This window comes from Lepisosteus platostomus, chromosome 1 (genome assembly GCF_059453375.1).
Source record: "Lepisosteus platostomus isolate fLepPlt1 chromosome 1, fLepPlt1.hap1, whole genome shotgun sequence".
NCBI lineage: Eukaryota > Metazoa > Chordata > Actinopteri > Semionotiformes > Lepisosteidae > Lepisosteus > Lepisosteus platostomus.
The window spans coordinates 67,822,298-67,848,635 of NC_142611.1; the positions used below are offsets into that span (position 1 = coordinate 67,822,298).

Genomic DNA, 26,338 nt, shown 5'->3' on the forward strand with positions numbered 1-26,338 from the left:
TTTTATGCACATTGGGCTGGTTTTTATATGCAGCATATAAGGAACCCAGAAACATGTGCTGTGAAGTAAACGCCTTTTTTCCTTTCAAATTGTACATACACAACGAGGAACTGACAGAGCACACAAGTCACTGACACGTTTAAGGCATTTTTTATCTTGGTGAAGTCTGTGTGCCATGGCAGTTTCATCACTGTATAGATTTGCCTTTTTTTTACTCAACAGAGAACAGCAGGTCCAGAGGGCCTCTCTTAATGAGTGATGGCCTGCATGCAAGCAAGGCTATCCTTGTGGTTTCAGAAGAGTGGCTCTTCACCAGAAGGTTCATGATTCAGGCCCCGGCTCTGAAACAGACTTAGAGTGCAGAACCCCTCAGCGAACTACTCAGCCTCACTTTCCTGTGACCTGCTCTGCTCTTCGAGTGAGATGTAAAACCAATGTCCTATCGTTTGCTCTGATTAAAAAATGAAGTCAGCTAAAGGACAAACATTATCATCACACATTTCTGCACTACCTTTAGAGCAGTACACCACTGTACACTGTACACCATAGCTAATTGTGAGCCAGGAAACACAAGCGAACACTGGAAAACATTCCTTAACATCTGTGAGTCGGTCCCAATATTTAGAGGAAAATGGTTCGGGTTTTGAGATTTGGTGGAATCCAGCTTTAAGCTCTGAAACATTTTCAGAAAGAAAATGTGCTGAACCTCTTTAAATAGTTAAAGGGAACAGACGTTTGATACTGTTGTTTATGTTTAATTAAATCCAATTTTAGGTGGGTGTAAAATTCATGCAGCCAAGCAAAGGTTTTTAACACAGTGGTGTAATAGGAGGGGGGTTATTTTCTTCCTGCTTTCTTTAACAAATTCAATCTTTTAGATTCTACTGGCAGAGGAACTTACAAATAAGGACAGGCATTACAGTAGAAAGTCAGTTATTATAAATGGAACAAAAACACCCTGTCCCCAATTACATCTTGCCAGTGTCTGAGGGGACCTACAGCGGAGCTGCAGGTTTCAGACTCCTGCCGGCAATCAGTAATGCCAAAGTGAGAAGAATTACCTACGAAATCTACATGGTTTCTCGTTGAGAAAATAGATGCCCACTTTCAAAGGAAGACTGGCTTCTAATTTAAGCAGACAACACCATGGCAGTGTTCAGTATGTTGCAAGTCTGCCCTTAGAAAACAAGTGACAGTTTTTTTTAATTACTGCATTTTATTCTTGCATGTCACTACTATGCCCTTTTTTTAATTCTCCTGAAATTATTCTTTATAGATTTGACATTCCAGCAATTAAGCTTTTACCTAAAAAGGTTTAAATCCATTTCACTTTTATATCCTCTCTCGCACTGTATTTCATTACAGGGGCTGCCACGTGTGCCGACTGTGTGCCCTTTGACCTCTTCCAGCAGAATGATGATAGGCTCTGGATACGTTAAGGGAAGAGATGGCACATTACAAAGCCATTTCAACACACTGGCCCCTACCGACATGTGGCTCAGCAATCTGCGATTTTCCACCATCATCCTGTGTTCATTTGAAAGTGGGATTCAATATATTCACAAGACTGCACAGTCAAAATGCACATTATTGATCGTGCATTTCTGCTTTGCAATCATCTGTCTCTATTTAATGCACTTTTCCTGCTGTTACACAGCAGTTAATCTGCATATACTGTAGATGTTTTTATACAAATATATATGAGGATTATTGCTCTAAACGGGACCACAGGGGCTGGACATAAATAGAAGGTACAGTAGAAAAGACAACACAATATTCACAAATAGTTCACTTCCCAGGAATTTTCTTAATACAGACTCGGTTATGCAAGGTAAAATGAACTAAGCAGGTTCAATGTGGGTTCCCAGGTTTGCCTTTGCTAGTGGCTTTGTACAGTACATCCAACACCATCTGCTGGTGTTCAGTTCTAATACCTCATGCTTCCTGATCCCATGGGTCTTTGTGGGTTGCTTTCTGTTATTTCCCTTATCTCGTCAACATGTGATGTTTAGAGTGGGCACAACGCCCCCAACCAGCCCCACAATTCCCTCCCACTGTGAAGGCAAACATGGAAACACCTCTATGACTGAAGACCCTACATAGGTCTAGATTGGCCATTTTCCTCATTGCTTTGCAACGGCAATCAGTTCTAGCGGCTGTTCAAAAAAGCTTGAACTCGTGGGGAATTTAAAGAACTTCCCGTAGGCTTGGTTTTGTTTGTTTAACGTTAATGCCATAGGTACTCTCGAAAACATTTCAAAACTCTGAAAAAAACACCTTGTTGGCTACAGTTCGCGGAGGTGCCTCTAAATCACCTGGTTGCTTCACTCCAGTCACAGGTGTCAGGGAGGGTGGGGGAAGAGGCGAGACACTGGAGACGTTTGTGGAATGCGAGTCTGTAGAACATCCGTTTCCTTTTCCTTCTGTTTGCTGTAGGGCAGTCTGGAGCAAGGAGGCAGTTTATTTCTCTTTGTCGTGCGTGCCGTTCTTTCTCTCGTCCCCTGGGGACACTGTGGAGTCCGTTTTGGCTCCTCCTGTAGAAGCAAGTGCACAAACGTTTTATTTATTAGTAGTAACTGTGGTCAAAAGCAGCTTGAATAAGCCGTCCTGTGGTTTTGAGGACCAGTGATTGCACTCTCTGTGATAGGAATGACAGGAAGGGCAGATGATGAACGTGCACAAAAATCTTCTACACACCTGTGGTTCTCAGGTGCAACAACCACTACGAGACAAAATACCAGACTTGGGCGATGTAGGACGTTTATCCAATGCGTCATGATGGAAAAGACTAATGTCAGAAAAAGTCAGAAGAAACATGTCACAGTTGACCGTACTGAAAAACTGCAGTTGTAGAGAGACACTGTATGATAATATCTTCTGATACATTTGCCAGACCAGCATAACACTTGTAGTATAAAACAGACCCATATTTATCCTTCCAAATACAACACAGTTTAATCCAATAGGTCTGATATATATGAGAGATGACAAATGAGTTAGTAAGGTGCATTCTAACTGAGTAAGTAAGTACTTTTCATCCCGATTAAAGATCCCAAACCACGTCACTGCAGGGCCCCTAATGAACTGACAGCCTCTCGCAGGAATGCACTTGTGACTCCTGAGCTGTAAACATCTGCTCCGGCACAACAACAGCACCTAGATCGCAAGGTTCAACTCGGAGCCAAGCAGAAACAAGTTAAGACGCTGATTGTCCTGTTGTCCATATTTAACCCACCGTGATGAAAGAAACTGAATGCCTGGCTTGATGTTTACCCTTTTGCGAACAACATCTTGAAAATGCAGCGAGTTTATATTTTTTTGTCTTAAAACAACACATCTTAATTCAACATTTGTCACACAGGGGCTATAGAAATAACAGCTTTGGCTTTTCATTGTTTTAATTTAAGAGCAGAGGGTCAGAAATCCCTGGCTGCTTCTCTAATTCAGTATTTTAATACGGTGTTAAGAGCGTTACTGATCTGTTATTCTCACTATGGTATTACAGCCAAGATGGGACTTGCCACATCCTAACGGAGCCATGAAAAACCAAGGCAGGCAGCCCATGTGCTGCCAAGCTCTTTGCACTCTGTGCACATACAGTATGCCATTAATAACACCCTCAGAGGCATGTTTTACATTGACATCCCTGGTGCCATGTGCACACTGTGTCAGGACAGGCTGCACAGCTCTGTTAATGGCAGTTATCTGGAACTGACCAGACGTTCTTCATTTAGGTTGGATAAAGCGCTACAGTGCTCTGCATCAGCCGTTACCTTTAAGTAACAGGAGAGCAAAATGTCAGTTTCCTTGAAGAGCACAGCATTGTGTTTTGTGGCTTTACTCATTTTTTTATTTGTGGTTTATTATTGAAATGTTGTGGTTTATTATGGATGGAGAATAGAATTCTTTGCTACAAGCATTTTTTTAAAATTTTTTGCAAAGGATTTTGAGGAATTTGTCCAGGATCCATCAACACGTAGGACAAGTTTATTAAGGTTAGTAAGAACTAATTAATAGATATTGAAGGATTTTCTTTCCTTTCAGACTCCAGTCTTGTCTTGCCAGTAAGATGCCAGCTTTAGATGAAAACGATTCCCCTATTGATCAGTCCCTGACTACATAAAGAAATCAACACCTTCATAGAACATTAGGTGCAGTGGGGCAGATCAATCCTTAGGTGGCCTCAGAAACATCGGCAATGTTGGTAAGTGAGATGTTGTAATGAGGCAGGCATCGTCTGGAGGGAAAGTTCTGGGAAACAGAGAGAGTTTACCTGCTTCTGTCTGTTGTGATCCCATGGCGACGCTAGAAGTACTTCCTTCCTCCTCTGGAGACTTGCATGATGGGAGCTCCTCCCCCCCGCTGGCCTCTGATTGGCTGTGTATCACTGTATGAAAGCAATGGGAAAGGTTAACAAGGCCTGAGTGTGGATTTTATCCTGCTCTTCAACAGGACGTTTCCAACCTTTCTCCCCCCTCAGAAAGCAAGCCTCTTTCTTCCTGGTTTGGAGCTGATGATCCCAGAAACACAAGCTTGCCTTGTTCTAGCTGGCTTTTCAAACATCTGTTGCCATACCAAGCCAAGAGCAAAGATTTCAAACAAAGAACTGGAGAGATTCTTCTTGGCGTCTTCCCACTAAATGCGCAGTTTGCATTCCAGTGTGAAATCAGGCAGTCAGAAACAAGCCCGAGCTGTCCAGCTGGCCCTGTGCTCCCAGGATGCCCAGAGAAAAGGTCAGCCTTATGAAACTACTTTCTAAACATGCATGATTGAGTGCTGCCTCGGTGAATCTTCACCACGTTAACGATCCAACTCCCTCACTTCTACCGTTGAAATATGCCAATAAACGTTGATCCCTGTTTTTAAATATCACACGTGTCGAGACTGGAGTTTGCTGCTGCCATGCAGTAAATGCTTTCAACAAAACTCCATTCAGTATAGCTGGAAATGAGTCCTTCCTGTCCTGAGATTCTTTTTGATAATGCTGGACTCCATTGACATTGCCCAATTGTACAATTTAGCTAAGCTCTGTTCCTGTTGGCCACATTTCTCTCACATCTACTAGTTCTGAATGTCAAATTAATCCTTTAATTGAAGCGGAGCCTAGAAAAGACAATGCAGACTTAAGACAGAAAGCACTTCAGCATTCAGCAGCACCATCGCCAACTTTTAGCCTGATCTCATTCGATCTCAGAAGCTACGCAAAGGCTGGGCTTGTACAGTGCTGGGCTGGCAGACCTCCGTGGAAAATCAGGTTGCTTTTGAAACGGGTGTTGATGGACCAGGAGGTGGTCTCTTCCTTTCGCACAAGAATTTTAGCACTCCTATGTCAAGGCGGAATTCGTCTTTGTGCTTGCACAATCTCTCTCTTCACATCTGCAAGTTGTTATTATTATTGTTGTTGTAGGCCTGTATTAAGCCAAAATTTCTATACAGCCACTATCTGTAAATTGACCTAGTGCTCAATCAGTTCTCGATGGCAATGTTTTAGGAGCTTTCTGATCGTTCATAACCATCAATTTTAATTGTTTAATTTGCAAAAATAAGGTGAATTGAGGCACAGTATAGGCACAATTCTCTAAACCCATTAGTAAGAATGGATGCAAAGAAATTAAAACAGACCACTGCCATCATGAGAAATGCCAAGCCTTACTAGTCTCAGAACACTTTAAACACATTTAATTAAAGCAAAACTGTTAAAAGGATATTCAACAGAGCCACTACGTCTTTAGAATTAATGTAATGCATTTTAGTTAATAGCTGTTCTCTCCCCAGCAGCACTCTGACCCAGAAAGCTGGTCTGTCTCCCAGATGGAATGGCTACAATCAGTCAATACATCTTGGCATTTAGCTGGGGGCTATTCGTTTGCAAGGAATTTCTGTGAAGAAACAGGCTGTTGGCAACCAGAACCTGAACTTTAAACAACACAGCAGCTGAGTGGAAAACTGCATCAGCTGTCACCTTCAGAACCGGTGATCGTGCACAGGTCCTTAGGTGCCCAGGAGAAAAGATGGCACTTCTTCACCTAAAGGCTTGTGAATGTATGGAATAAGCTGACCCCAGCCACACTGTTGAACCCAATATTATAGGCTTAGTTTGAGAAGCATCTAGAGGAGGTCAGTTAGCTACTGACTACAAAAAGGCTTAATGGTCTAAATGACTTCCTGCTCACATTTTCACTCTGGCTTTTCACATTGTGCGACTGCTTTGGCGCCTTTTCTGAATCTCATCTAATCACTTTTCCTTTTGTTTTTTGCAAAGACACAGCCACGGGCTCCTCTCACCTTCCATCTGCCTGCGCAGTTTTTCGAAGCCCTCCGGGCTGATCTTGTCCTCTGCGTCCCAGCCCGCCTCGTCCTCGGGGAGCTCCGCGCTGCCCTGGCCGCAGTCCGGGCTGGGACGGTCCGACAGGCAGCTCTCGGAGGAACACTCGTCCCCTCCGCCCCCCTGCTGCTGCTGCTGCTGGCGGTATAGATGATGCTCCACCAGGAACTGCAGCTCTGGCCAGAGAGAGAGAGAGAGATGAGAGGAAGGCTAAGGCAGGCTGAGCAATTGCTTCCCACTCTCAAAGGAGCTGTCCGGTGCTGAACTGATAGTGTAACATCTAAATCCATTGCTTGTAATTGAATAGCCCAGGATTTCAGCTACCTAGGCTTCTCATGCTGCAGGCATGCTGTTTTTTTATTAGTCACTGACAACATCCAATGAGCTCCTGTGTGCTGCAACGTTTTCATGCCACTTAAGTCATGGACAAATGTGTCTCCTCTTTTTCTGCCTCCGAAGAAGCACCAGCTAGTTTTTCAAAACTATGTTTGTGTGCAACGGCTGTTCATTTCATTTCACTTTTCCACATCTGTATTGTCATTTTTGTAAGATTTGCACCTTTAAACATTAACAGCTTTATTTGCTGGAAGCCAGAAGGAAACGTTAGCTTTCTTGCAATAAAAGCTTTGAAAATAAGCAGCTGTGCTTGGCTTTTGCTACAGTTCAGTGATCAAGACGCAGAGTTTGATGGAAGAAAAAACTTTTTGTCTGTCTTGTGTTGGAGTTTTCAGACTTCACAGAGGTACGGAATATAGATAAAAGGATAAAATAAAGCTAGATTTTAAATCACCATCATTGCGAAAGGGATCACAATCTCTGTAATCCTTCAGACGTTACCTTGGCTGTTTTATTTGTAATCTGGAATTGCCCATTATACCATCGATATACAGTACCATCCCAAACAACTGGGCTGATCGGCAGTGCCCAGGGTGGGGGAACAAGACAGTGAATTTTCTCCAGAAGACCAGCCAATCTCCCCACTGCAAGAGTCAGACTCACAGGCAACACTGTCAGCCCACTGGGGTCGCCATTGCGAGCCAACTTAGGCCAAACCACTCCTGTCCATAAATCCATCCATTTTCTATCCGCCTTTCCCAATTCTGGATTGTGGGGGATCCCGGGAAGCAATGGGTACAGACCCCGACAGGATGCCAGACCATCACAGGGCACACACAAACACACAACAGGTCAGATTTTCCCCAAACCTTCCAGTATGTCTTTGGACTGTGGTAACCCACGCAAACATGAGAAGAACATACAAACTCCATGCAAATAGCACCTCAAGGGTGGAACTGAACCCAGGGCCCCAGGGTTGTAGTGCGACACCGTGCCATCCCCAGTCCATCCTCAACATTTGGAAATCCCATTCACAGTTGACTTGGCCTGTGCTCAGAGCACTGACACCTTGCCTGTACGTACAGTATGTAAGCTGGATGTGTCAGATACACTGAGAGCTGCTCAGAAGAAAAGTGCTTTTTTTTCTTTCTTCATAGAAACTAGAATAACTTCTAGACCCTTTATTGATATGTGCAGAAAAGCTGTAGCCTATGCAATCCTACTGGCTGTGAATGGACCAGAGTTAAGAGAAGCATGTGTCACGTCATGTGTCATGTGTCACAGGGACTCCAGAGGGGGGGGGGATCTCCTGCCGTTTCCATGGCGATGTCGTACCTTTCATGGTGGGGGTGCCGCGAGCGCCCTTCCGCCGCTGCCGGGGAGAGTTCATCAAGGCGGCCTGAAAGACAGGAAGTGGGTGAGACTCGCGAGACCTCCTCTGCACAGCAGTCTTTCCATGTACACATCGCCCTGACAAAGCCGGAGATTTCATTTCACAAGCGGGTCAGTGGCGTGATGGGTAGCGCTGCTGACTCTCAGCTCCTGGGTCCTGGGTTTGATTCTGGCTCTTTAGTACCTTCTGTGTGGAGCATGCATGTTCCCCCGTGTGGCCAGACGAGGATGCGCCAGTTGCTTAGGTTTCCTTCCGCCATCCAAAGACATGTCTTCTTGTCAAAAATGCTTTAACACTGCCCCCATATCAGTGTGTACTTGTACCCTGAGATAAAGTGGCACCTCACCCAGGGTGTGCCCTGCCTTGTGCCCACAGTCTGCAGGGTTGGGCTCCAGATCACTGTGACCCTGCACTGGGCTGACAGGCTACTGAATATGGAATGAATGCATAGCTGTTTAATTTTTAAATTAATATTTAATATAAGGTAACAAGTTTGGAAACTGTGGATGTAAGCCCACAATAGATCTTTGAGCACGTTTTTACTTTTTTGTCATGTCCAGAATTACCAGTTTTATTTCTCTTTCTGTTCAAAACAGCAAAATGCTTATTCAGACCTTGAACTGTCCGTTGTGGGAGACACACTTGGTTCTCCTCTGCAACACCTGCGGCAGCACAACTAGGATTCAGACCCTGATGAGATTTTTAAACAGCAGGCGAGGGCTGGGGTGGGGGTTGACTTCCTGAAAGGCAGCAAGGACACCGCTTACCTTGTAGAGCTGGTTGGGGATTCTGTCTTCATCGATTTCTGCAAGAGAGCACAGTGGAAGGTCATCGCGAGAACGCAGGCCAGCAGGAACCCTGCACGGAGAGCAGAGGGCTGATCCACACAGGCTCGGAGCGCTTGGCAGAAAAGCTGGGCATCTCCGCAGGCTCTCCTGGTGCTACAGACAGATGAGCGCATCTTCCGCGAGCAAAAACCGTTCAGATAGGTGTGAACAGGGATCGTATCTGGGGTGGAAAGGTGACCTTGCAGCAGCCCAGATGGTGACAGTATCCAACGAGCTGCTTTCGTCACAGGGTGGGGGGAGTGGGAGTGAGGAGGCGGGGGAGCGTAAAACCAGACAGCGACAAGAAAGGTTCCTGACGCCGGGAGCAGTTTATCTCCTTAAAGCCCGACGTGGCAGTGAGATCAGGTCCCTGTTTGCGCTCGCTCGTGTGCAAGCTCCTCCAGTTGCGGGCCTTTAAACTTTTCTAGGACACCACCTTGTTGCCAAGCAACCTAAACATCCCCTGACACCCAAGTGCTGTGTGGGTACGTGCGTCTGCGTGTGTGAGCGCGTCTGCTGCACGATTAACCCCTGCATCTGCACCAAGAGACAGCAGACGGAGAACTGAAGGGCACACAGGCTGATTGCTCATACACTGCAATTACACAGTTGCGCCAGTGTGAACTGTAAGGTGACCTACAGGCAGTCCAGCACTAACACTGAGAGGCGGAGAAAGGCACTGCTGTCGCGCACATAATGGAACTGCCGTGGATTTGGTAGCAAGCGCATCTGATTCAATTATGACAGTCTGGCATGGGAACAGTCAAAATGGGGCCAGATTTATCATTCTGCTGTTTCTTTCTTTGGTTCGGATTTCAGATGAAAGGAAATTATTTTTAGAAATCATACGTAACTTGTATCCTAAAAAGGAGTAAGAACGCAAATGATGGCTGCAGCTCCTTTGCAGAGATTATGAGCAAGATGAAGGAGTAAACAAGGAGCATTAACCCCTGAAGTGCCTGATTCGGGGACAACAGGTGTCATAATACTCTATCAATTAGCTCTTGTCCAGTCACAACACTACAGGAGATTCAAAATCAAAAAGACACAATGAGATGGATATAACAGTATAACTTTAATATAACAAATCTATAGCTCTTAACACACACCAGCCTGGGATGGGGTTCCAGGTCAATAAGACTTATATTCTTATTCTTAGTATTCTTAGTATTCTTAGTATTTCAGTATTCTTATATACTGAAATATGTACTGTATATGGATATGAGGATCCTTCAGGATGCAGGCTGCTACATATATGCAAGACATTATTATTATTAGTAGTAGTAGTAGTAGTAGTACATAATTCATATATTATTTATAGAATTATTATAATCTGACTGGGGAGAGTGACAATCAGAAAAACCTGCCTGGCTATCTTTAAAGCAAGCTCAGAGGCCCAGGAACTGAACAGTAATGCAGTAGTTTCAAGGTAGCTACTGTAAACACCTCCAGCTGTGATGCACTACAGTGACCTTGACAAAGCGTTAACTGCTGCCATTACTGCCCGTTAACAACAGGGGGAGGCGTTTCATCACTTCCAGCTCTGTCTATCCTCAGGTGAATAAGACATTATGGAAATGTGTCAAATACTGCTGTATTACATGGTTTGACCATCTAGTCTATTTTTGAGCTGCAAACAGAAAATGCACTTCAGTTCGGAGAATCGTGGTTATTGCTGCTGAATCCGAGTACCTGTATGTTTCGCTATACAGTATATATTTGAACTTGAAACTTGAACTTAAGAGGTACAGAAATACATGGCTGCAGAAAACAAAAGGAAAAGATCTGTATAATGCGGTTAGCACAATTTACATGGGAGACATCCTGCCTGCCGAGCTCAGAGTGTTTTTCTCCTTCTCCTTCTTCCTTAGGTGTTTTGTGTGTCGTGTGCTGGACGTACTGCAGACTGCTGGAGCTCTGAGGCGTGTGCTAAGACTACAGCAGTGACAGAGCCTCTCTGGGTCACCCTGGTGAGACCTCCACAACAACTGGCAACCCAGGCCGAGCACCCACGAGTCCCTGACCCCCCAGGTCAGAAGAGCTGCTGGGCACGGGAAGAGGGAGAGACCTTGCAGTTATTTCCAGACTCATTTGCATTTTTTCACCGATTAAGGTTGTTTCTAAGGTTCTGAAACTGGTCGTTTGTGATGCGTTTTTCTCACGGACAATTTTTGCTGAACAAGTAACAAAAAAACACAACCAAAACACGACACATTTAATATACCGATAACTAGCAAAAAAATCAAGTCTTTAACAATTAAAATTCTCACACGTACCATAGATTACAGGGTGAATTGACAACAATTACAGCAGTAGGCACCTGGCAGCCCTTCTTGATAAATTCTGTTTAACCACTGGATTAAACAATGGTACTGGAAGAGCCAAACATAAGTTTTTGGATATCACCCATGAACTGCTTGTTTCTAACAATCGGTGGTATTGACCACTGATTGTTAGAAACATTTGTGGGTTTGGCTCTAAATGCAGAGAGAAAAGCTCATTGCTTGTTCTACAGTCTCAGTTTCAGTGACTGAATTTGGCTTAATGTCTACTGTGGATCACTTGAGGAGAGAAAACGAGTAAATAAAGAAGTTAAACATGCAAAACAGCAAGCAAACATGATCTACAGTAGAAAAACAAAGTTGAGGAGAAATTTAAGCAAGGCAATCTCTACAGTGCCTGGCAGCACATTAAAACTATGGTCGTAGTCAATATCAATGAGGGCCACAAATTCATCCTGGTGGATGGAATTAGTAGACAGACCCTACCTGATGAGTAAAATATTTTTTTTACTCGTTTCAAAAAGTGTAATTTCTTTGCTCAACTCAGTGGTGCTCAACAGCTACCAGGGGAAACACCGCAAATGTCACCTTGTACTGAATTGTTTGCTCTATGGACAGAGACGGCGGCACACAGATGCTCACAGACCATGCATGGGGGATGAAGGAAGAGAGAAGAGAAAGGCTGCCCCCCCCCCAACACTGGGTCTTGCTGTGGCGCAGGAGTGACACTCCAGCGTTGGGTAAGAGCCACCTCTTCCATACTGGTGCTGGAATGATCTCAGCAGAAGCTGAGCAAGGCTGGGCCTGGTTATTACTGGGACAGGAGACCTCCAGAATAAACCAGGAGGCTGCTGCAAGTAGCAATGGTGGACCAGTGGGTGGCGCTCTGCCAGCTGGATCAGAATTTCCAAAACTGGGGGCGCTGTGCCCTTGCTGGGGCCGTCCTTTGGACCAGATGTTAAAATAGAGGCCCTGCCTATTTGGTCATTAAAGTTCCCATGGCTGGTCAAAAAAGTGGCAGCGCTGGACTGAGCGACCCGGCCATATGTTGACTCTGGGCTTGCACAGTCTAGATCACCTCAAGATCTTCTAAAGCACTTTTCCACCTGGTGGCTGCAGGCGCCTCGAGGCTTCTGAGGAGGAACCTGCACTTCAGTACTGCACAGAGTTAAGTAGTCTAGAGTTCGATATGTCCGAGCATTAGCTCCTAAGCTGTGTAGCGTGTTTGTGAATTAGGCCAGATCGTACAGCGGGGAGATGATTTTAGTCCAGAGGGAACATAAAGGAAAATTCTGGTGGGGTCTTGGGAATGGAAGCGGAGCCCCTGACATTTTATGAAACTAAAATCCCCTGACTTGGCGTTTTGCAGGGTACAAGATCCTTGCCTGCCATGGAGTGCTGTGTTAGTAATTTGCTATTGGCAAGTGGACCAGAGATTTGATTTAACTTGTGCTCTAAAGTGAAGCTAAGCAAAGCAGCAGTTTCTTGGCATGCATTGCACAAGTATAAATCTACTGCGTGTCACCACTCATGTGTACATTATCTCCGATCATGAGAGAAGACATTTTCAATTACCAGGAGCCTGGGAACAGACAGAGGTGCACACGTTCTTGCTGAAGCATGTTCACATGAGAGAGACGTACCTGGAGAGGACTGATCACTGGACACCACCAGAGTGGCGGGTGTGGGTCTTCTCCTTCTGATCTGGAGCGAGAAGGAGAGAGAAGGACAGAGCATCAGTGAGAGCGGATAGATGATAGAGAGCTACTGACCAGATGGACAGGAGAGCGAGACAGAGAAAAGAGGGGCTGAGATAATGAAAGATGGAGTGGAAGAGTGTCTAAGAGTCCTTCTGCAGATGCAAGAAACCTCACCAAGTGCAGTGGGCTCCTGCAAGCTGTACTCTCTTTGTTCTAACAGCAGAGCAGCCTGCAGCAAGGATTTAACTGCAACCAGGAAAGCAGATGTGACTCATTCATTAACTAGAGAACAGAATAAACAATCTATGCATCCTTTAACAGAAGGCTTCTTATGTCTGATAAGGACCCCGGGACTCTGAGCCTGTCAGAAGCATAGGAAACAGATTTCCAGGACATAGTAGGACTACACTTAATCTATCACAGGGGCAATTTAGAAATGCTAATTAACTTCACCGGCATGTCTTTGGGAAGTGGGAGGGAACAGAGGAACCAACAGTGCACTGCCAGTGTTATTTTAGGTAAAGTATTCCACATCCTTTGGATCTCAAAAGCATTGCAGATTTCCCAGGTTTTCCCAGTGTGTTCCTTGGTCTTGATCCAGGCCAAGTAAGGACCTTGAATGCCAGATCTGACCCCATTGCACCACCTACAGTGCACCAGTGGAATGACAGGCAGAGTCTGCTGTCTGGGTCAGTGCCACTGGGATTAAGCAACTTCTGTCACTTCAACAAGCTTGGTCTGCATAATGCACCAGCCTGAGTGACAACAGCAAGGCTAAAACTGCCAGAAAAAAATGTAGTAACACATGAACTTGACAAAAACCTCCAGGAGCAGGCATCCACATTTCACAAAAGAAAGCTCAGGTCGGACTCACATGAAAGACATATGGTACATTATTAACATGTCATGTAAGGAACACCTGTCAGGGTTATGCCGTCTTTTTCAGAGCACATCGCCGTTTTGAATTATGGGACTGCATTTAATGAGCTTTCACTGATGCTGGGAGGCAGACCTGTACATTCTTTCATTAAGTACATACAGATCTGAAAATATACTGTGCATGAGATAATGCATTACAAAGGAGTTTTAATAAAAACACATTCAGTGGTATATCTAGATCACAAAAGACTACTCTGGCAAATGTTTTGTTTTTGAACAGGGGGAAACTATGGCGAACTATACTGAAAGCTGAAAACAGGAGGGACTTATTTTACACAAGGATTCATGAGAGTATGGACATGGCCCAAGCACACGTGTACACACACACTCTCACACACACACCCATGCAAATTCATGCACACACAACTGTGCACACTCGTACACACATGCACACACATGCACTCGTGCACACTCTCATGTCTCCACACACTGGTACACACCTGCACACTTGTGTACATATGCACTCACACATTTGTACACACATGCACTCGTGCACACTCTCATGCCTCCACACACTGGTAGAAAAATGCACACGCCTGCACATTCGTGTACACACACTTGTACACACATGCACTCGTGCACACACTCTCATGCCTCCACACACCGGTGCACACATGCACATGCCTGCACACTCGTACACACATCCAGAGCCTTTTCTTCCGAAGAACCAGGTCACAGACATAGCGCTTGGGTCTGGGCTCCAGTGAGAGGCACCTAGCTCCGCCTGCCTCTCAGAGTTACAGTGCTCAGGGAACAGATTGATATTCAGTTCGCTCTCCGATAAGATTACTGGAGCTTCCCGAGTCCAGGCTGGCTAATTTCCCAACTACACACAATGAAAGAATAGAAAGAATAAGAATGAAAACCGTTTCATTGTTGCCCCTAGTGAGGCACAACAAAAAGAAAAAGTCTAGGTAACAAAAGTTGTAAGTGGGTCATGAGAAAAGGGATTTGCTAACTGAGGCTGGTCTCTGTTTCAAGGAAATACAGTCAATAACAAAGAGTAGCACACCTGACAATGCAAGCACATCTGACATGCCATCAAAACTCCAGCACTTTAAAGACAAGGCCACCACTTTAACAAAATACCTGCTGCTGTGTGGAGGCAGAATGGAGCAGCCAGATGAACTGTCAGGAGTAAAGGAATGTCCTTCCCTCACAGGCTAAAATCACAAAATCTCTGTGTTCTTTATAGACCAAACCGAAGACTATAAGGAGATATGAGGAACTCTAATGGAAAATCCATTTAAAAGATGCACAAAGGATTCCCATTTCACAGCACATGTATCCCTGCCATGTTTCACAATAAGTAAGGCCATGATGAAGCAGAAAGTCAAACCCAGATGTAACAAACATGATTCCACCATTCTATGTATTTTTGCATTTAATAAGCTAAGAGACATGAAACAGCCTGGTTGGGTTTTATACACAAGGTACTAGCAGCCCAAAGCTCAAAGCATGCTGGAATGTGGACACCTTTTTGCAGGCCTGAGTTTAAATTCAGTTTCATTAGTCAAATCTTGTTCAATCGCAATACAACAGGACACATGGGCTGGCAGCTCTACCAGACAGCCCAAAGAAAACAACAAAACTAGCAATGTCACTTTAAGACTAAACCAGGCTTTTCTATTGACTTCTGACAAAAACACCCTTTTCCTGCCTATTAAACCTGTCCAGCATTAATATTGGCCAGTGCAACCAAGCATGGTAACCTTAACCCTACCAGCACCAGAAACCGTCAGCTGTAGAATACAATGGGATCAGCAGTAAAAAGCTCATTAAAGTCGCGCAAACACATGCTCTCCTACTGTGCGTCCCCCAGGGAGAGCTTCGTGCACAAAGAAAATATGGGCTTCTTTTGAACTGCCTCAAATGTAATTTGGACTTATTTATTTAACAACAGAAAAGGGCTGTGCAGTACCAAGGGAGTTTTAGGGAAGAAAATAGACAGGAAGGATTTTCTTTATTGCTCTGCTGTGCTAAATTTAAACATGAGAGCGAGAATGAAGCACAGTAGCAGACAGAAATAGCACAGGGTTATCATCAGAGATACAGCATGCAGCGCTCGCAAATAAACACTATTAGGGCTCTTCCTACGTCAGCAAAACATGTCAGCCACACCTCATTTTCATTCGGGGCCACCCCGTACGCTCCATTCATCCCTGCTTCCCCGAACCTGCTTCCTCCCAGATGTCCGCAGCATCACGGCATGTCTGCAGGAAGACAGCCAGCACCTGACCAGGTACGACTCACCAGATCGCAAGAAGTGGAATAGGCACAGCTGCTGCTGCCCCCCACCTCCCCACCAGTTTACACCTTACACCCCCCCTATGAGCCCCCCAGAATTCTCCTCACTGCGTAGCATTCATCCGTTCATCAATTCATCCTTCCATCCATCTATTTTCTAACCGCTTTATCCAGTACAGAGCTGCAGGGGAGAGGAAGCCCATCCAGGCAAGCAACTGCCGCAAAGCACAGTGCACCCTGGATAGGACACCGGTACACACACACACTCACACCTGGGCCAGTTTTCTCAGAAGCCTATTGACCTACCAGTATGTTTTTGGAGTGGGAGGAAACGGGAGCACCTAGAGGAAACCTATGCGAATATAGGTAGAACATGCAAACTCCACACAGACAGCATCCCAGGTTCACAAGGTTGAGCCCAGGGCCCCTGATAGGCCATTCTAACCACTGTGCCACTATGCTGCACTTCAATGCATAAAACCAGAGCAATTCCAGGTGTCACACACAGCGGGATTCTACATATACTGTATACTGTAGGTCCCAAACCAAAAGATAGGATAAGATCACTTCATTGGCCATATACAATTTCTTGTATGAGGAATTTGTCTTTTCGCATACGCCAGCTTGCTCTCCATGAGACACACGGACAGACAGATGGGGAGAGAGAAGACTGGGGTCAGAGCACAGGGCCATTCATACGGCGTCCCTGGAGCAGCTGGGGCTAAGGACCTTGCTCAAGGTCCCAGTGGAGGAGGATTCCTCTGCAGGCCACGGGATACGAACCGTTAATCTTCCAGCCACAGGAGCACATCCTTAGCCAGAGAACCACCACACTGCCCCAATTCATTTGCTCCTCTATGGACAGCATGTTTACTCCATTGTACTTTTTGGACAATCAGTCTGTATAAACCTATGCACATTTTGCACATATTTTATTGTTTTTACAGTGACTATGATCAGCACATTTTGCACACACCTATGTACTTATTTATTTTTATTTATCTTGTTTGTCTTTTGTTTTATAACTATTCTGATGTCTGTTTTGCTTGTCTTGGGCTGGACTGCTGTAACACATCAATTTCCCTACGGGATTAATAAAGTATTATCTATCTATCTAATATCTGGAAAGCCCATCGTGGGACAAAAGCTGGATGCTTCATGAATGTTTAGTCTGCACAGGCAGATGTAAAACCCAATGTGGACCAAACTGCTATCCAATGGGAGTCTCATTTCCTTACCTGTGTTAGAACGACTTTGACTTTAACTGCACAGAGGAAGACCACACACCAGCTATATCAGTGGGGAGGAGAATAGAGGGATGAAGCCAGTTCATAGACGGGGATCCTTCCAGTCTCAACTGCTGCCACAGAACCCTGACTACACGCCCATGCTCGGTCAGCTGTGCAGAGGGCTCAAGATGACGAAGCTGACACTGTGCTCTTGTCTGGAAAACTCTGAACAAAGTGCCTGAGTGTAGAAAAAGAGCTTGAAACAAACTGGCCAGCTCTGTTGCTGGAGCATCATCTCTGGGCTTTACTAATCAATTAGGATGCAAGGCCCAAGTGAGAGAGACAAGCCTCCTGGCTTTGGCAGGATTTCTAAAAGACGCTCTTGTTTTTTAACTTTAGATTCTAAAACTCCACTCTAAAACAAACACTGATTTTCCAAACAGTGTTGATCAAACTTGTATGCTGTGTTAATTACCGAAGACAGCTCAATTAATTGGTTTAGGTTTTCCTTCTTGCAGTTTGACGTAAACAAAGAGGATGATTAAAAGAAGAATAAGGGTACAATTACCCAACTATCCTGTTACTAAATTACATTTTCCCGAGAGAAGGGAACACAGAAGACCAGAGAGGCATGAGACAACAACATGAGTCAGGAATTCATTAAGTCCTGTATTATTACACTATCAATAATACGTTTCTCTCTTTGCTCTGACACGTAATCTTCACTGACATATAATTATTATAACCACCGGAAATCATGAATTACCGAGGGCTCCTCAAAATCATGGCCCATTACCAGTTGCTTTCTTATAATGCAGAACATTGCAGGTATTAAATAGGACGTCATTGTTCGAAACAGTGAGTCACTCTTTTTCTTCACTGTCTCAGAGGAGCCCCCACCACCCAGTTACAATTCCATAGGCTGAGAAAAATCGTTTGGCAGAGCTGCGCCGGACACACAGAAGGAGTCTGCACAGGGCCAAAGCAGCAGTTTCAAAAGCACTGCATCGCAGTTTTTACACTGCAGCCTTGCAGGAGCACTGAAGCTGGCTGATTTGAGCTCCAGTACCCATTTATCAGCACAATACTAACTTTGGAAACCCCACTTTAAACACTGCAGAGTACAACTGGAGCTGTGCAATAGGTGGTTGGCGTTTAACTAAACCTGACAAATCTTTAATGGATCCGTAATTCTACTCCGGCTCTGTAGCTCTTCAGTGCAAGACAGAAACCATTTTTGATAATGCTGCAGCAGTTCCATGTCACTGCTGTAACATGCAAAGAACATCAGTAGATCTGGCCAATCAGCACACGAGTCCCACGCTTTTCTGCTTTACTTTGCAGTGCATAGCTCCACTAATCCCTTTCTCCTGCACCCTGCGGTAACAGCAGAAAAATAAGATCTAATTAAAAAAGGGGGAGTCAGAGGCAGTTTCATCAAGTCTAGTTTCTACTACAGTCCCACGCTAAGACTGCCTTGCAGCAAACCTGCAACACAAGGGCACAGTTTCCCACAGAGAACAGTGCTTTCATATGTAAAGCAGGCTGGAAAAAAGGCAGAGTGTGTCACATCAGCTTCTAAGAGATAGTTCCATGTGCGTCTGCTGATGTTTCACTCCAGCCTGTGTGCACTGCAAAAAGCCCTGCCATTTCAAAATGAGACACAAAACTGTCACCATCCTTCAAGAACTACACTCAAAAACATGTGCAGGGTCTCATGCCAACAGCAAAAAGCTTATATACATGTACACTTAGTACATGGACATGGAAGAACCCTTAGGGAAAACAGATAATTCGGCTCTCATATTTTTATACTAGAAGGTTCATGGCAAAAGGTGCAGGAAAAAGTGGACCTACAGTGGGCTTCAGTACACTGCGCAACCTTTATTTGCTTCCCCCACATACAGTGTACTGTCAGCTTTGATTCATTTTATCAACTGTGTTTAGCTCTGAAAATAATCTCAGCAAGAACTGTGGAGGATCACAGGACACATGCAAAACGAGCCTGAAGAGACGCAGGCTGCCTCCTCACGCTTCTGTTCCTGACTTTGACTATGTCTGTATTGGTTTTGAACACACACAGACAGACATAAGCCTTGTGCAGAATAACACGTTCACACTGTTTGTGTTCAAAAAAGAAATACTGCTCACATGTTACTCTGCTTTGAAATTGGAACCATTCCTTCTTATTGCTGTTTTTGGTGTGCCACCTGATAATCTTCTTTTATCAGATATACAATCTGACAGCCCGGCTTTTGCACCTTATCCTGTTTAACTGTCCCACCCACACGTTCAATGGGTCAGAGATATGATAAGATTTCTTTAATGAGAAATTAGATACACACTTAGTTGCCACCAGTAAGCTCGGCAACCCTTTCTGAACTACTGTACACTGAGCCTTTGATCCTGCTTCTGCACCCTACGGTAGACCTCAATCTGTCATCCACTGGCTATTCAGATGAAACCTGATAGGACTGGGCCTCCAACTTTTTCTTGCTTCTCAGAGACTGTTTACCAAAGTTTGTATTTTGCTATCTAGTGTCTTGTGTCTGTCTCCTAAGTATCTTGTGTCTGTCTCCCTTTCCTTTAGTTTTGCTCTTTTTTTGTGAGAGACGATTTGGAAAGGTCGTGAAAAATAGAGTGCATTTTTCCTATTCGCAAATTACTCGCTGCTGAAACATTGTACCAACAATTTACATGTTATGTAACATTAAGATGTATATTATGCTTCATGTATTTTTGTTGGTGTAAAAAGCAAACCTCTAAATGTTATGCATTTAATAATCTATTAACCTTAGGCTATTCAACCTGTGGCCCCTACAATCTGCTCAATTTATATTTATTGACATAACCAGCTCCTTTGTAGCTACAGTATATTGATCCTCCTAACTATCAATTAAATAATTAAGGAGCTGGTTGCAGCAAAACAGTGCAACGGAGTGGAGGGGGTCAACATTTAAAATGTTATAATGGAGTTTCCAATGACAGTTCAGAGAGGATTTCCCAAAAGCCATTAAAACCACGGACAGTCCCCCTCTCTTCCTGGTTCCTCCTCTTCCTCCCTCCTCCACCTGTGCAGCTGCCCCTTCAATCACTCCTCATGCTGGGGTCCTGACCTCTGGCCAGGGGGCAAGCACTCTGTCAAGGAGGTGGAGCAAAATCTTATCCCTCGTCTGAACCCTCAAAAACCTTCCTAAATTCACACGATTCTGAATAAGATGTCCACATTCATTGTGAAGTGACTCTTAGCAGACCTAGAGATTTACACAGCACGTTTCTGCTTCACTGTGTTTTTATCCTACAGGATGACAGTTTCAACAGTTTCCTGTTTATTAATAAGTCTCTGAGTGCGAGAAGGCCAAAGCTAGTGTCATTTTAATCAGCCACTGTTGGGAATGGCTGAACAGGGCACCTAAAACTACTTTAACCTCCATTCGTATAGGAATATCTGCCTCTCAAGATTACATTGCTAATTTGAAGTTTGAGCTCCTAAAGAGCTACAATGCCTTTTATTTTTTCTGAGATTAAAGCAATATTTCACTTATTTCAAGAATCAAAAAGTTTGGGATCAAACCTAAAAGGCCCAGTCTATTTGGTGCCACGCAATCACGATTATTTCATGAAAGTGCAGATTCAGCGGCCCTAAAGCAGAACAATTCAGCAAACAGACAGAAGGAAAGGCTACAACTGAGCCCACAGCAATAACTGCTCCATAAAGAAACCTCAGTGCAGAAAATGCTTTCGTCAAGAGGCGTGCAAACCCTAAAAAGTCAGAGCTCTATGAAGAGCAGGAATGGATTAATCAAGCGGCTCTGCACAGATCTTGTCTTTCATTTCCACAATAAAATTTTGAAATGAAACACAAGAGGCAGGTGAGCACAGCAGGCTTTGCAAACTGAACAAAATCTGCTTGTCAGACTAGGGACACATCAAGCTCGCTCACAGCAGATTTCCTTACCAGCCACAGCGGGGATCCGCTGAAACGTGGGACACATCCCTTAAAGAGCGAGAAGGGAAATTCCCAGAAAAACACGGATGATGCAATTCTCCAGTTCATGACTGCAGCTGTTTCAGGAGCACACATGTAAATTCTCTTTTTCTGCAGCGGACGATCGGACTTCGGAACAATAGAAGACAGAAGCCTATGTCCCTCAACTCCCAGAATTTTCCTTGTGGACTATCATGTCAGGATGGGGGGCATCCTGAAATCCCCCAGGCATGCCTGCCTGAACAGGTACCACAGTAACGACCCACAGCAGGAACACCAGCATGTGTAAATCAGAGTGACAGACTGTAGCATTTTCCTGGAAAAAATAAGGCAGCACACAGGAAAAAATCTGCTTCTTGCTACTCGCTCTTAATTCTAAGTTTTGTAATTAATTATTAAAAAAAGCTTTTCCGGGCCGGTTTGATCCCCTTAAGTCTTGATATTATTCTGCACCAGTGCAGCGCTCCGCCTGCACTCATCTGTCAACCCACACATGCTCCATCGCACGGCTCTTCAATTTTTAAAGATGGAGCAGAAGGCAATTTGGGCTTGTAGTGCTTCTCCACCATTCGCTGCTCCATCCTGACAGATCCACACACTACTCGCTGGAAACTACCACCTGTTAGACCTGCAGGGATGAAATGTGTCCGGTTCGAACACTACGTGGCTTTCGGGAATAGGCTTTTCTTTTCTCAGGTAGAGAAACATACTCACTCTTGAGCACACATCCCTTTTTAAAACACAGCCTACCGCTAGCCTCCACAGTGCCGTAAGGACCCCACTGCTCTGAGAGGAGGAACCCTAAAGATGCTGGGACCCTGAAGTCCTGCTTTAATAAGCCAGGTCTCTTTAGTACAGAACTACATGCCTACAGGGAAATGTGACAGAGACATCAGAAACACAGGACTGCTTCAGTCAAATGCCTTGACCAGGTAAAAAACATTGATTCAGCAGCCAAATCACACGGGCCAAAATTCACAACTGAAGGCACCTTTCCTTGGAACGGAAGACAGGGTTGACAAACTGGAAGCCCAGACCAGGTGAAAAATGCTTGGAAACTACAAGTGGCTCCCAGTGTGTCACCATGGCTAAGCTGTTACCTCTAGTTACCTGTCTGATCCCCCATAAAAATCAAGTCACCTGTCTGATCAACCACAAGAGATTTGACTATTTCTTTTCAATCCCAAAACACATCTATTCTTAAACAGGTAATAGAAGGCAAAAACAGCAAACAAGACTCCAGCTGCAGAGCAGCTTGATCCATTTCAGGATTTATGAGTTGTCAGCACAGAAGGGCGGCTTGAGCTGAGCACTTTCTTATTTATTAACCGAAATACTGGTTAAAATATTTTAAAGGCAGACAAGCAAATCGCACATGACCGGTACCAGGTAAGGTTACCGAAGCAAAGGTGACAATGCCAGAGCACATAGCATATAGCAAATCACAGGGATCAGTGTGGGCCAGCACTCTCAACCCAGGGCACAGTGACCTCACCCCACACAGTGTTGAAATCAGCGCTGTGTTTGAACAGAATCTGCTGCTTCAGAGAGATGATAGTGTTCCAGGAAATCAATGCTGGCAACAGGACACAGCGTCTCTGCTTTAAACAATCAGTTCACGGGCCATCACGAATGCACAAGTGAGTAAACAACAGCGCTCGGTAATGTACTCACTGTCCTGCTTTCAAAGGCAAAGCTCTCTGTTCCCTGTCATTTGTGAGAGAACAGCAAATTGCTGATAAAAATACACTGAGTCACTTTAGAAACAGACATGCTAAAAGAGACTTATAGGAAATAAAGGGAAAAAAATGAAACCGAGGATGTTCACCGATTTTGGGCGTCATGACTGCGTCAGAATATTTTTGTCTACAGTGTTATACTGTATGTCTTGATAGATTTTATAAAAATTGAATGAATAAAAAATAATTTTGCTGTACTGTACATACAGTAAAATGCACTCCCATTGTAAAGGTAATGGCTTCACTCAAGTCGACTTTGCTACCTGCTAATTGTTCAGGGAGCCTCTCTGTTCAAAGCCATAATTGCAATTAATTATCTGTTTATTTTGTGAGCGTGTGTCTGTGGATTAGTAGCAGCATGAAAGCTGCTTCGTATCCCTGAGTTTCGGCACACTGGGAGAGTCGTGTCTGTTCAGCACATGGAGAGACAGGAGGTTACCCAACACTGGCAGGGGGGTACACTAGTACTGTATGTTCCTTAAATGTACCTGATTTGCAAGTCTGTTAGACAGCGGTGATACTCGTTTTTTAAGGGCAGAACACACTTCTTCGACCTGTTCTACTGGTTCAATTAAGCCCAACCGCCTTAGACTAAGAGGACTGTATTTTATTATGGTATTATGTGAAAAGCACACATCCTGCCAAGCCTACCTATACCCAGTCCTTTAACTCGGTACTACTGCGAGCATGAACTACCCTCCCTCTTCCAAAGTGTGCAGCAGATATGAATTTGGCCAGCTGAGCTGTGGCAGTGCAGTAGGCAGTGGTATTCTAAGTGTCTGCTGATAAATGCTTTCCTCTCCTGGTTCAAAAGATTAGGTTTTGCTACCCCCTGTAAAAACACAGCTGGCACGTCTCTGTTTTTCTCTGTCGCTGCAATCTAGCTGCAGTTTTGAAGGGTTAATAATTGTGTGAGCGATAGCTCAAGACATATTCTCATTGTGCTGCTGAATGAGTGGGATCTCTAGGACACAAGACGCAGAATCTCTAGACACACTTCCACTCTGATCTCCACTGCCCCACAGAGGGACAGAGATGGGACCCGCAGAAGAAAGAATCGAGACTGAGGTTTGATTTGTTTGACCCTGGCATTTTTGAATCCAACTCCTTTCAAACACTGCAGAGCAATTACTAGCCGTCCACTTCAAGCCTTCAGACATTCTTATGAGCTATATCCTGGTCATCCTTCTTCCCATGGCACAGTGGCTACAACAAGTATCATAACAGCTCTCTCTGGACCCTCTGCAGACACTGAATTTTCAAGCATCAGAGCTGCAAGTCTTAATCCTAAACAGGGAATAGTATACTGTAGGTAGCTCCTGTGTGCTTGTGAGTAAGGATCTCACCGTGGTTGCACATACAGTAGCCTTTGTACAATTTTTAAAAAATATTATGTGCGTCCTGAAATAATATCTATGTACCCAATAACAGAGACACAACAGACTGAAGATATACCAATCTCCCTCGACATTTCTGGGTGGTGTAACCTGGCAGGGCTACTCGTACTGTGCCCTGCAGTAACCAGGAGACTTCAAGATCTTTTCTTTCTCCCTAAACAAACCCTCTTTTCACTGCTGCTGAACACAGAACCAGAGGATCCTTCCTGAATCTTAACGCAGGCTGTCCATGTGCAATCAGTATCTGTTTACTGTACTAAAATGGGAAGCAATGTCCCAGTCTCATCAACATCAAAATGTGGGGGAATTGTAGCTAAAACAAACTAGTTGCAAGAAGTAGATCCAATGCAAGATGGAAATCTGTCAGTATTTGAAGCTACCATTCTATTACACTTTCATGAATGAGAGTGAAACAGCTAATTAACATGCCTATAATACATCAGCAGCTCCACACTGTCTTTCGCTATAGTACGCCAGACTCCCCCACCCTCACCTGCTCAGCAGCCTCTGGGTCCAGATGGGAGTCCAGCAGGGGCATAGTGAACTGGATCTTGCGCGGGCTGCCAGTCTCCATTGTGGTCGAGCCCAGGAGGCAGAAAAGGGGCAGAGGGGGCTGGCTGGTGCTGTCCTGGGCTGTCTCTCTGTCTCGGTCTACCTCTCCTTTGTTCTGATGCCTGAGCCTCTTCAGTCAGCTGGAGTCACTTCATTGCCAGACATCCACACTGCTCTCTTCAGTTAATGCAGAGTCTATGACACTATTCCACTGAACACCTCTGTCTCTCTCGCTCTGCTCACTGTCTGCCCTCCTCCCCCTCCCTCTCCTCCTCCCTCTCCCCCTCCCTCTCTCTCCCTCTCTCTCCCTCTCTCCCCATTGGTTGCCAGAGTCCAGGAATATCTATTAGTGCAAACCCAGCACAAAAACACATTAACGCTTCCTTGGCAGGGCATTATTTTACGCAGGTTGGCACGGGCTTTTATCATTAAAACAGCGCTGCGTAGCACTGGAATGCAGAGGAAATGAATATGGTTCTGTTTGTCTTTAAAAAGTTGTCATTGATAGATGCTTAGAAAAAAACATCTGCCAGGTTCTGATTTAATCCATTGATATGCAGCTAATCTGAGAACCGTATCGTGTTCCATTCCAATAAAACGCGGCTATCTATACAAATCTATACGAAAATAAGCCTGTTTTTTTACTAAAGCAAAACTCTCTTTTTAGGACAAGATGTGAAATGTTCGTAATTATTTTTCCACAATTCTTTACAAAAACTGTAACCAGCATCAGTCTTTTTTCTCCTCTGAATGTAGAATGAGATAAAAAATGTTTTTGCCATTGCTGGGTGGTGCTCAAGTGAAACAAAATGAAATTTCTACATAATTTCTCATCATGAGGTTTCTCACCATCATTAATACATCTCAGCAGCCACAGATACAACCACAACAGATTTATTTCTCAACCTTGATCAATAAAAGCTTTGATTAGTATTAGAAACTGATAAAGTCATATCACTGTAGGCAGATGTGTAAATGAAAGCCATCATATGGCCTGTTGTAAACTCCTTGCCCTGCCTTACTACAGACGCAATTCGGCCCACTCTGCTGACTCTGGCACTAGACTGACTGTCGAGCAGGGCAGTGCGTGCGACGATAGGAGAGATGTGATTCTGTACAGCCTCTCCAAAAATGCTTGTGCAGTAACAAGCAAAATCTCTGAATCATTTCACAGCAACTTGTCACCGGCTCTCAGTATTATGGGGGATTCTCTTAATTTACAGTATCCCATCTGCAAATATCCCCCAGTGTTTAACCTGCGACTGTTAGTCAATGGATAGAGCTGTGCTGACCAGCACTGGCGTGGACATAAAAAGATGACACCATCACCTGGCATTCAGGCTGTAAGACCCACTGTACCCACAGGGGAGGTGGCACAGATTAG

The 26,338-nt window shown here is 44.6% G+C and overlaps 1 protein-coding gene across 1 annotated transcript; it reads right to left on the reverse strand.

Moving 5' to 3' along the window:
- LOC148678558 (uncharacterized) lies at positions 1 to 25,207 on the reverse strand. The gene is made up of 7 exons (XM_088633978.1): positions 24,896 to 25,207; positions 12,807 to 12,867; positions 8,822 to 8,859; positions 7,997 to 8,060; positions 6,286 to 6,501; positions 4,274 to 4,387; positions 1 to 2,534 (listed from the first exon to the last, which is right to left on the reverse strand). Exons 1-7 carry the CDS (start codon positions 24,974 to 24,976, stop codon positions 2,461 to 2,463), a joined length of 648 nt encoding a protein of 215 aa, XP_088490104.1. The 5' UTR covers positions 24,977 to 25,207; the 3' UTR covers positions 1 to 2,460.
- Between the last annotated feature and the right edge of the window lie 1,131 nt (positions 25,208 to 26,338).

What these genes read in the sequence shown, in the direction of transcription:
- LOC148678558 (XM_088633978.1), bottom strand. Translation starts at nt 24,976, where the DNA reads ATGGAGACTGGCAGCCCGCGCAAGATCCAGTTCACTATGCCCCTGCTG. An exon ending in CAGTGATCAGTCCTCTCCAG is followed by an intron (nt 8,860 to 12,806) that starts GTACGTCTCTCT and finishes GCTCTCTTGCAG; the next exon opens with AAATCGATGAAGACAGAATC. An exon ending in CGGCACCCCCACCATGAAAG is followed by an intron (nt 6,502 to 7,996) that starts GTACGACATCGC and finishes CTCTCTGGCCAG; the next exon opens with AGCTGCAGTTCCTGGTGGAG.